The sequence below is a fragment of the Tursiops truncatus genome, chromosome 18 (genome assembly GCF_011762595.2).
Source record: "Tursiops truncatus isolate mTurTru1 chromosome 18, mTurTru1.mat.Y, whole genome shotgun sequence".
Taxonomy (NCBI): domain Eukaryota; kingdom Metazoa; phylum Chordata; class Mammalia; order Artiodactyla; family Delphinidae; genus Tursiops; species Tursiops truncatus.
Window position 1 is genome coordinate 75,752,341 of NC_047051.1, and position 11,777 is coordinate 75,764,117.

At 49.6% G+C, this 11,777-nt stretch overlaps 1 protein-coding gene across 2 annotated transcripts in view; it reads left to right on the forward strand.

Moving 5' to 3' along the window:
* Window positions 1–11,777, forward strand: part of COL4A2 (collagen type IV alpha 2 chain) — a 176,592-nt gene that overhangs the window by 130,932 nt on the left and 33,883 nt on the right. For both annotated transcript variants that reach the window (XM_033843344.2, XM_073795406.1), the window contains exons 17-21: window positions 1,603–1,656; window positions 2,564–2,630; window positions 6,621–6,731; window positions 7,210–7,359; window positions 10,930–11,022. In XM_033843344.2, coding sequence (XP_033699235.1) covers window positions 1,603–1,656; window positions 2,564–2,630; window positions 6,621–6,731; window positions 7,210–7,359; window positions 10,930–11,022 — 475 coding nt within the window. The remainder of the gene's footprint in view (window positions 1–1,602; window positions 1,657–2,563; window positions 2,631–6,620; window positions 6,732–7,209; window positions 7,360–10,929; window positions 11,023–11,777) is intronic.

Consider the following 11,777-nt stretch of genomic DNA (forward strand, 5'->3'; position numbering starts at 1 on the left):
ATGCCAGCTCAGATGTGCGGGAAAACATAGGCATCAAGTTTTTTTAAGTAATGATTTCTTTATTTTCACTATTTGCTGTCTTCACTAACTCAGGCAGGGAGTGCGCGGGCCAGCCCTGCCCACCGCAGACCCCCAGCACGCTCCCCAGAGGCGACCCCCGTGCACGTGGGGTGGGTGTTCAGATCAGGGCTCGCACAGGCAGGGCGTGTATTTTTACATGCATGTAACTTAACCAGGAAAAATGAACATTTCTTCCCGTTCCGCTGTCCTCCGTTCATGTTTTTCACCCAACGCTTCTCGGGGGCTGTCCCACGTCAGCACAGGTAGCGTTTGAACGGGGCGGTTATGTTGCACTGGACACGGCTCAGTCGGGATGCCTGCTCACCGACTCTGCATTCGCTCCAAGCTCCGTCAGGGCTCCCAGACTGTCTCGTGGGATGGCGTCTAAGCAGGAGGTCACTTTTACTGTCAGAGAAATTTGCCTTCACTTTCGAATCTTCAGCTCCACCTAGGAGGAAAGGAAGTCCATCTAAACCAGAGGCCCAACGCGAAAGCACCAAATTAATCTTAGTTCATCCTAAATAATGTAACTTTCAGCATACGTGCTCCTGGATTTCAAACTATGCAGTAAAATAATCAGATGACGTACATACTTTATCCCATCGGCATTCCGAATTTGGTGGGGGCTTACTGTATATATTCTTTAGCAAGAGGGAATAAATTTCTAGATTTTTTAAAAGCTTTTCATATCCATCCAGATACGATGTGGCTCATAAGGGTAAACTTTGTCTCTCAATCCATATTCAAGAGAATTAGAATGCAGTCATTATTAGCATTAGATATTTTTTTTAAGTGAAGAGCAAAAACTTCTAAATGAAAAGGTTTAAGGATTCCAGTTGGTGTTAACTAAAATTGTTCAAAACCCATCTTGGGAGAAGGTTTTAATAGATGGATCAGGCGGCCAACGCCCGACCCCACTGGTCAATCGTGAAATCACAACAGTGGGGGCAGTCGGCACGTGTGACTCAGTGGGAAGGACTCGGGACCCGCCAGGAACAAATCTTGTTCAAAAAAGATGAACCTGAGACTAAGGAGGCCCAAGATCTAACAACTAGTTTAGAGAAAATCTGGGGGATAAAGGAGCACGTGGCACAACTCCACAAGGATGGAGTGGACCAGATCCACCACAGGGCGTTCACAGTACAAATGACCCAGTTTCCTCAACAGCAGTGACAAAAGGTTCCAAAGTAGAAAGGAAGAGAAAACCGTTACGAATTACAGGCACATTAAGAGACATATCAACCAAATGTCAGATTTTGCCTTTTTTGGAATCCTGATTGAGACAAAGCAACTTTAAAAAGACATGTTTGAGGTTAAAATCGGGGGGAATTGAACACAACGTGGGTAGTAGGTGATCTTAACAGACTATTGTTGATTTTATTAGACACAATGGATTGTGGTTACACCTTTAAATTCTATTATTATATAATTATTGTATTAATTAAAGTATTGATTAAAGTATTAATTTAATATATTTAAATTATTAATTTAATTATGTAATTAAATTAAATGATTATAGAGCACTAAACATCTTTCCTGCAGGGAAGCAGAGGACCGGATGGTTACCAAGGCCCTGATGGATACCCAGGACCCAAGGTGGGCTCAGTTTTCATTTGAATTGGGATGACTTCCCCTTATTTCCCTTGGGTGGTGCTCTGATCACCTACCTCCTAAACACCCTGTTGGAGAAGGAGGCCTCCTCCGTCCCGTATCATGTAACTGATCACACGACGCCTGGCACTGAGAGAGGAGGTGGACGTTCACCTATGAGTCACCTGTGTCTCGGCCTCAGGATGCTGCGTGCCACACGGGGCCACGTGGAGGTGGCAGTGGGGACCTGCACCCGGAGCAGAGTGAACCAGGGGGCTGAGAGACGCAGGCACCGTAGTAACAACTGGTTCCCGCGGGGGACACGACTGACTTGTTTGACTAATCCCACGGGCGGGCAGGGAGGTTGAGGACCGGGGGGTGCAGCTGCTCCAGCTGGTGGGGGAACTAGCTGGGTTGGGGGGCATCTAGCACCAGGTGGGCCAAAGCTGGTGAGGATGGAGGGGACTCACAGTCAGGCCTTCCGGGCCCCATGAGGCTCACGGACGTCAAGGCAGCTCATGGAATTTTAGGTCTCACCGTCCAGACGGTGCCGTCACACCACCCCAGCTCAGCCCCATGGGCAGCTCAGGTGCAGTCATCAACACAGAGGAGTCTGCCCTGAGGAAGGCGGTCACCTGGCCACTTCCAGAGTTTGACAAGGGTCTCAGAGTGAGGTGGGCACCGGCCCACCTGTTCTCTCCTGGTGTGTCCAGCTGGTGGCTGGGATGCCCGGACTTATCAGCGCAGCATCGTGGACGTGGAGCCCAGACACCGTCCATGGTTCTGTGACTCAGAACAGCCTCCGCTGGGCTCATGGTTGCTTTCAGTTCTGTTCTTTGGAAACAGGTATAGTGTCCAAAACTCCAAAAGGCCAGCCTCAACGTTCTTTTGTTTTCCTCTTTTCTCTCTCCAGGGAGAAATGGGTGAACCAGGCCCCCCCGGCCCCCCAGCCTACTCCCCGCATCCTTCCCTGGACAAAGGTCTGTATGCCACTTGTCCTGCTTTCTCGTCTGTTGTGGACACAGAGCCATGACCTTGTGAGATTTTCTGAGCAAAACAAAACAAAGCAAAAAAGAAAAGTGTTTACGCGTTCATGTTTAGCCCTTAAACGTTGGGGGTCTCAGTCTTGTGGACCCTCCCTCCCTCGTGGCTTAAGCGGGGTGTCCCGGAGAGACCCCCAGTTTGCCTCTGGCTGAGAGAGTGCTCACCACTTTCCTCCGCTGGGAAAGGCTTTCATTTCCACATACCTTGTGCAGGTTCTGGTTCTGCCACCTGCAGCATCGCTATAGAAACCCAGCCCTCGTGCCTGCCAGGCCTCCATGGGCACCGTCCCAGCCACTTCGCTGGTTTCTGGTCCAAACGCGCCAAGATGCTTACGCCCCCCGCTCAGCGGTCCGGAGCCTGGGATTGATCACGGTCCATAGTTTGGAAACAGTCACAGCCTTTTAAACTTCAAAGAACTAAACCTCCAGGCATTTGCACCTGAGCTCGTACAGGAAAATGATCCCATGGTCACAGTTGACCCCTGAGTGTCAGTGAGGGATTCTGCACGTGTTGTGGCTTGTGCTGTCCTTGTTAGTTTAGCTCAGCCTCCCATCGGCACGATCTATTAAAATATAATTCTAGTTCTGCGCTTAGAGCAATGGTCTGTGAACCTTTTTGAATGTGCGTCCTTCTAGGTTTAAAAAAAAGTGTTTTCAGCACCCCTCCAAGTAATAGGATGAATATTTATTTATGGATAATTTATCCATGATACAGCATGTTCCCTGAGGTCAGAGATTTTAGCCTGTGTGGTCACTAATGTATCCTCAGTTCTAGAACAGTCCAGGCACATGGTAGTTGCTCAGTAAATGTTTACCTGAATGACTGAATACTGCATTGCTAAAACATGTACATCAGATAGGGATTTTAAAGGGTGAGATTTTTTTTAAATGAAGATGCTCAAATGTTTCCTTCCTGTACCCAGTAGGTCATCTGTCTCACCCTATTATCTATGTCCAGGGGTCAGGGACTAACCTTCCTGCTTAGGTGTGAACCATCTGCTGGTTTAATACCTTTGCATGTCTTCATCCAACGATGGGGAAACTCTAGACAGAGCGAGGACAAGGACAAGGCCAGGTGGGGTCCACTAGAGGTCTCTCTCCAGGGTGACATCAAACCATCGATGAGTATATTTCAAATAAACTGAAACGTGGCAGTCCACACCACTGTGGAGCCAGCTTCCCGTCCTTCTCTGGGGAGCCCAACACGTCTGCCAAGCCGGAAACCCCAGGGACCCGACATGAGGTTGACTTACTGTTGGTGATTTTGGTGAAATGGAAATCATGTCTTTGAGACTTTGGGAACTTAATTTTTTTTTATTTTGCAACCCACTTTTTTAAAATTCATTTTTTTTCTTGAATGAAAGATTCTTTAAATTCTATAATGCTTTACAATTTTCAAAAGTTTCACACACATGATTTCATATACTCCCTCAATAACCCTTTTGTCCCCCTATCCCTATATGGCCCCTCCTCCCTTCCCTCGCCCCACTAGTAACCACTGGTTTGTTCTCTAGATCTGTGTCTCTGCTTCTTTTTTGTTATATTCACTAGTCGGTCGTATATTTTAGATTCCATATATAAGTGATATCATACAGTATTTGTCTTTCTCGGTCTGACTTATTTCACATAGCATAATGCCCTCCAAGTCCATCCATGTTGCTGCAAATGGCATTATTTCATTCTTTTTACGGCTGAGTAGTGTTCCATTGTATATATGTACCACATCTTCTTTATCCATAAATCTGCTGATGGGCACTTGGGTTGCTTCCGTACCTTGACTATTGTAAATAGCGCCACAGTGAACACTGGGGTACACGTGTCTTTTTGAATTAGTGTGCTTTGTTTTTTTGAATATATACCCAGGAGTGGAATTGCTAGGTCATATGGTATTTCTATTTTTAGTTTTTTGAGAAACCGCCATGCTGTTCTCCATAGTGGTTGCATCAGTTTACATTCCCACCAACAATGTAGGAGGGTTCCCTTTTCTCCACATCTTTGCCCACATTTGTTATTTGTAGACTTTTTGATGATGGCCATTCTGACATGTGTGAGGTGATACTGGGAACACAGTTTTTAAAATTAACATTGGTGATGTCTCGTCTCCTTTGCACTCATCAGAAAGCTCCCTGACTGAGAGCCCAGAATGCATTCAGCTCCCCTCACCACCCTGCATTCCTGGAAGCCACACCGGGACAGTGGGTGGTCAAATTTCCTTTTCCCCAAGTGCAGGGTGAGAAAGTCAGCAGCCAGCCTCCTTGCCTCTTACAGCGGAGTTCCTGCGTCTTAGGTGAGCTGGAAGGCTGACCAAGCTCCAGGGCTCCTTGGAGTGAGAGGTTGACTCACGAGCAGATTCTGTCATGGAAGAGAGGAAAATACACGTACCTCTCACCAGGCAGCACTGTGGGAGCTTTGTCAAAACGCAAAGGAGTCGAAGAGCTTTGCATTGAAAAAAATGATTGCAAAATGTAACTCAAAAGTGACCTTGCTCTTTTCCCAAACACTTGAGAAGATCTGTGGTTTTCAATTTTATTTGGTCTCTTTTTATTGTCATGGTAATGGCTAACATTTGTGTGGTGCTTACTGAGCACACGCCAGGCAATGAAGCAAGTTGTTCTAATTTGCACCGGTCCATTGATTTACTCCTTGTAAAGACCCTTTGAGATGGGGGCTGGCATGGGCCGCACTGTACTGGTGGAGAAATTGAGGCACGGAGAAGTTGGGTAACTCGCCCCAGATCATGTACGTAGCAAGCAAAGGAGCAGGACTCAGACCCGGGCCACCCCTGTTCAGAGCCCAGCCCTCCGTCCCCTCTGCAGGCAGCCGAGCCCAGCACAGGGACGCAGACTCACATGTCCCACCCCTTAAAAACACGTCTAGCATGAGGCCCAGCGAATCCCTTCTTATCTTAAGGACTTTCTCTTAAGATTAAAACATTAAAGATCACATAGTGATGTGATCTCTCCTAACAATTACTAATCGCTGTACCATGAAACATCATACTCCCTCCACTTTCCCAATTGTAGACCAGAAAAGCACGCTCTGCAGTAAAGCGTTGCTATTTACACAGCCAGGGAGCATAGCAAAGCCCCTTGGCATTTGTTTATTTAGGGAAAAGGTCTGTAAGAATCTTCACGTCTACCATTCATCCAGCAAACAGCAGTGATAAGCTGATCCGGGCAAGAGCTGGGGCTCAGGGGAAGAGGGGTTCAGAGAGAGCTGGCCCCCGTCGCCCCCCAGCTCCCCCCGTGGTGCCTGGTGCAGGAGGCTCCAAACTGTCTCATTCGTTCTTCATTCCCACTGACTCAGCTGTTATGCAACCTGATTTTCCACGACCCTCTTCACCCGTACCCCGCCCCCCCCCCCAGGTGTCCTGCTCCGTGCTCACGTGCTTCACTTGGGCTGATGTCCTCTGTGGACGTCCTTCCCCTGACCGTCCTCTGCCCTCCCCTCCCCTGTCATCTGTCTCCATCAGCTGTCAGCTTACCTTCTCATGAAGCCTCGCCCCTCTGTGACATTGGGGCTGTAATACCATCTGTACACGCGCTGTTACGGGAATCAAATGTCAGCCAAGTGTGTAACGCTGAGTCTGCACGCTCAAGAGCTCAAAAATACTGTCCACTTCTATTATTCTCATTCTCTGTGGTCCCTCCATGTCAGATGTCCCCCCAAATAATCCTCCCCTCCTTTGAAACCTCTCTGTATCTCTTTGGCGTTCTGTTCCTCTCTTGTTTTATAACATTTATAGGGATCTTTTATCAGTCCTCTTTGGTTGAAAATGAGCTCCTTGAAAGCAGGGGCCACCATAGATGAAACATTTAGACACCGCCGGCCTCGTGCGATGGACAGAATATCAGTAAATATACGTTCAACGAAAAAGTGAACATCTGCCTTGAGTCCTGGACAACAGTCTTGCTGTCTCGGTTCCAGGTGCCAGAGGGGACCCAGGATTCCACGGAGCCCCCGGGGACCCAGGAGCCCGGGGGGAGCCTGGAGACCGCGGCTTGCCAGGCCTGCCTGGTACATCCATCGGAGATGAAGGTAATGTGCTTCCGCGGCATCGAAACTGAGACGTCCCCGCGGGTCTCACACAAACCCCCGCCCCTCGCTGGCTGCACGGCCCCCCAGTCGGCGCTCTGTCTCATAGGCTGGCCCAGCAGCTCTAATGCATCTCGAATACGTGTTGGGATGTCGTCACAGAACCACGCACCCGTGACAGTGACTCCCTCACTAGGTCGGAGGTGTGCTGACGATACCTCACGTGATTCTGTCACTTGGCCAGGAAGAGCACGGGCGTCGTCCAGTGTTATAACAACTCTCGGTCCGTCGTCTGGGGGCCAGGAGAGGGGCTTCTTCAAGTGGAAAGATAGTGATGAAATATACCAGCGGCGTTGCCCTTTAAGTCACTGACGGGACTGTAAACCACTGGCCCAGCTGGGGGCCTCCCGGGGCGGGAACGCTGGCGCAGCAGATGAATCTCAGAGGTCTCACGCTGCTGTGATTGCTGTTGGATTTTCAGATGAGAAGAGAGGCTTACCAGGCGAGATGGGACCCAAAGGCTTCACAGGAGAGCAGGGCATCCCCGCCCTGTACCCCGGCCTGCCGGGAGCTGACGGAAGGCCAGGGCTCCGAGGTCCCCCAGGGTTCCCGGGACCACCTGGCCCAGACGGTAAGTGGAGGGAAACTCAAGAGAGGTCGTGCCAGTGTCCAGACAAAGCCTGGCCCCGGTTGGATTTTCACTTGGGATTTTCTTGTAAATAATTCCGTGAACTAGGCAGTGGGCAGTGAGAGAGTGTGGCGGGCGCTCTGGGGTGCAGGCAGGAGAGGCCCACCCTGACAAACAGCCTCTCCCCTGGGTTAACCAACGCGATAGGCAGCCTTGGTGACCTGGGCCCCCGAGGAGCCAGAGCTACAGCTAAACAGGTGACGATGCTTCGCACCAGGAGTGGCTGCACCACCTGTAACGGGACGTGGCAGCCCTTGGCGGGGCCCAGACGGAAGACGCTGAGAGTCTACAGACTGGACAGGCACGGCGTCTGGACCCTCATGCCGTCGGGCACAAAACTGAGTTTCCAGGTTCTGATGCAACCGTGGCTCATCTTTCAGCTGAGCTCCAAGGAGGCTTGCCCTCCAAAACAGTTATTCTCTCAGCTTCCAGCTTCAGGGTTATGCTTTGAACATCGTAAAATTGAACTAAGAAAGAGGTCACTATTTCTGTCTCTGCGACATGGACACAATTCAGTATCTTCTTTTCAAAATATTTGACTTTTAATTCCTGACATCACCCCCGCTCATCTCTAACAGATTCCTCTCTTCACATGTGCTAATGGATAGTGTGTGAGTTCAGTGAAAGGTAGATCGCCCAGGCTTTCCTTGCTTTCAGAAGCCAGCTTCTTATTGCTGTCTCTTTAGAAGGAAAACTGTTGGAGGCATGAGAAGCACATCAGTACGTGCTCCTTCCACTAAAAATTCAGCAGTCACTTCTCTGTCGTCTTCCGCGTTAAATTTTAAGCTACTAAGGCTCTACGTTCCCAATTTTCCTTCTACTGCAAAAAGCAGATTCTCACATTCTTTTGAAAAATTCGGGGTGCAGATATTTCCCTGGAATTTGCCAAATACTTTGAGCACTGTTATCACTAATCTTTTTTATTATCCTGGCAGTAATATTTATTACTGCGGCATCTGTGATGATGGCTAAGTTTCTGTGAACATTACATATCCTGAGTAAACGGTATCTGTTGAGTTTTCCTTTTTTGGCAACAGAACATGATGTGTTAAAAATAAAAACATAAAAATACAGCCTCTTCAAAAGACTGTGATTGAAGGCTAACCTTGCCATCATTCCTGTAACTAAATTCCATTTTGATAGACACAAACGCATACCATCTGGCTTTGTAAGTCTTGCTTAGTAAATCTATGATTTACCAATGTAAGTCATCTGTAAACAAATTAACTAATTTCCGGTCCATGTGGTTAACTAAAGGGAGAATTTATAAAACAGATGGAATGGTGTCTGATACATTTTATCAACTTCAGTTCTCCTTGAAATGTTTATTTTACCTTATGAGACACATTGCTCCCAAATCACTTTTTTAAAAGCAATCTCTTGTACAAAAAGTAGCCAACCTTAACGGCCTTTTAAATATTTTTGTGTAGAGTCATAATTTAACATCAATGACCTTGAGTCCCAAAGAGTTCTTCAGCGCTTTCCCTGGAATGAAACCGTTGGATTCTTTTCTTGTTAACTGCATTTCACTCAGTTTTATGTGTTGCTACTGATGGAAACCAGAATTTTTACTCTTTTTCCGCTCCAGCAAAATCAAACCGTGAAGCCAGTTTTCTTTCTGAGCTAAACGTTTTGCTTACGTCCAGTTCAGCTCAGGTAACTGAGTCGACTGCCAGGGCTCTAGAATAAGTCAAACTACTGCCAGGTTTATTACGGCCACCGACCTCCTCAGGAAAATCATGTTGGAAACATCACAGAGGTGCACTGCTATTCTTTTTTTGTTTTTTTTTTTTTTCATCAGGAGATCGCTTTATTTTTTTAATTAATTTTTATTGGACTATGGTTGCTTTATAGCATTGTGTCAGCCTCCACTGCACAACAAAATGAAGCAGCCGTACACATACAGAGATCCCCTCCCTTTTGGACTGCCCTCCCATTTAGGTTACCACAGTGCATTAGGAAGAGTTCCCTGGCACAGTGCTATTCTTTAGGACTTGCTTGAAATTATGAATTTACCAGATGAAGAAAAAAGCAGTGTAGGAAGGAGAGAGGATGGAACCTTAAGATGGCCCAAAACTGCCTTTTCTGTCTGGATTTGCAAACGCTGTGAAGCATACCCACAATGTCTTCGTCTCAGATTTTAAAAGCCAACATCCCTGGAGTATCTGTGATTAAATAACTACCTGTAATACTAGCTTCTCCTAACATATCAGGAGACCATGGAAACATAGCATAAAGCCCTCAGTCCACCGCTAGGCTGACATGCTGGTGACCTGGTCACCAGTGACCTATGCAGCCACATCCTGGGCACCATTTGCTCTGTCAGCAGCCTCCCAGCGGTACAGGGGGCAGCCAGCACCCCACACACACACTCTCTTCTCCAGCTCCCCCCCACCCACCGCGCCTTGTCATCTCTCCCCTTCTTTTTGCGGCTTCTTTGCTAGGTCTTCCTTCTTCCCCCTCCACCATCCCATGGGCAATGGAGCTCCTGTCTGTGTCTCTCTATCTAGCACGCTCCTGCATTCACAGGAATTTGAACACCAGTTAGGTGCCAGCTCTCCCTAACTGTGTCCCTAGCCCAGTTCAGTATGCTGAGCTGCAAACTCATCCCAACTGTTAACTGGACACCTCGTCACCACTGTGTGTCTCACGGGCATGTCCAAATTTGCATGCCCCAAACCGAACTCTGGGTCTCCCCTCCCCAGCTCCCCACCCAGCATGGTCCCCTCCTGGGCCTCAACCCATCTCCACATACCCCGGAGCTCGGGCCAGAGCCCTGGGAGTCAATACCCAGCAGTGGTGCTTCCCAGGAATGTGCAGCCCAGTTCCCACCACGAGATGGCGCTCTGCTCAAGTGGGACACGGAGCGTTTTGTGGGCTTTTAGAGTCTGTTTCTTACACCCTCACCCGGATGTCCCTGCTTGGAATTATCAGAGCCCTGCACGTGGTGAAAGGATGCCTGAAGTACCGTGATCCTAGTGATGGGGGTGGGAGAATCACAAGTTATCTACATGGTTACGTGTGTGCACCCGAAGGAGTGAAAGAGGAAAGATGGTGGGGTCTGGGGGCAGGGCCGTGCACAGGTGCTCGCGTGTTCCAGAGGAGAGGACAGAACTGGGGAAGCCGGTTCATTTTAACATCTTTTACTGTTTGGGTTTTCTGTCATTCTGGGAACCAGAAGTTGCAGTGGTCTTAGGACCCAAGTCGAAGTAAAACACGTGGTTAAAAAAACCTGAAGTCTTCTTTGGACTCAGTGTTTCTGAAAAGTAAAGATTTCTATTTCTAGACTTTAATGGAAAAACTAAAATCACAGGCGTTCACATGTGTTTCCAATCCCAGAAGCAATGGCCACGAAAAATAAAGGCTCCGTGTCTTTCTGCGAGTAGTTGGGATGGAGTTGGAATGGGGGCCATTTTCTGTTGGGAGACTCGGCTGTAACCCTTCCCACACGGGGTCGGGGCATACGGGGTCCTGGGCTGTGCTAACGTGCCGTCCTGTGGGTTTTCTCCTCAGGTTTCCTTTTCGGCCTTAAAGGAGCAGAGGGCAGGGTGGGCTACCCTGGACCTTCTGGTTTCCCCGGGGCTCGCGGACAGAAAGGATGGAAAGGTGAGGAGTCCGGGAACAGCAGGGGGCGGGGCGCTGCTTGGCCCTCCTGACTCCAGCTCACCCTTCACTGGTTCCAAGAAGAGGATGAGCCCCTGCTTCCCCCCGGCCCCCTCCCTGCCAGGGCCCTCACACTGGGGGGCGGCGTCTCCTCGTTTTCCGCACACCCAGCTCTCAGCTGGCTCTCCCGTCTCTGTTCTGTCTGCCACGTTCATCACTGAACTTTCAGGCAACACGGGGCCCAACATGGGACAGAAAAGATGCGCGGTGGCTTCTTAGACTGAATTCAGATGACTCATCCGAGCCCTCGGCTCCAAGAAAATGTCACAAGTGTTTGCAGAGGGCTGTAGGGTCGTCATCTGGTTTGGTCCTAACCCGACTCCCCGAGTTAGGGTTGCGTCAGCAGCAAGGCGGTGGCAAAGCAGGAGAGACGTGACCTGCCCAGGTGGGGCGGACGCTGGTGGGAACGAGCTGTGCTCGCTTTCCTCTCCCTGCTTCGCCTGGGGGACCCCACCTCTCCAGGCAAGGGCCGCCTGTGGGGACCTCGGGGGGGGGCCTGTTCGGCTCGCCCATCCCTGGGCATCCCGGGTTTTAACCGCCGGACCTCTGCGGCACGCGTGGAGCTGTGGGCGGTGCCGGGGTCCGGCGTCGCGGATGAGCTGGGCAGCTCGGCACCCCCGGGCCGTCACGTGTCCCCCTTTGCGCCCTGGGAGCCAAGCCGATCACCAGCCTCCAGCTCGGCCCTCCCCTGCCCCCGC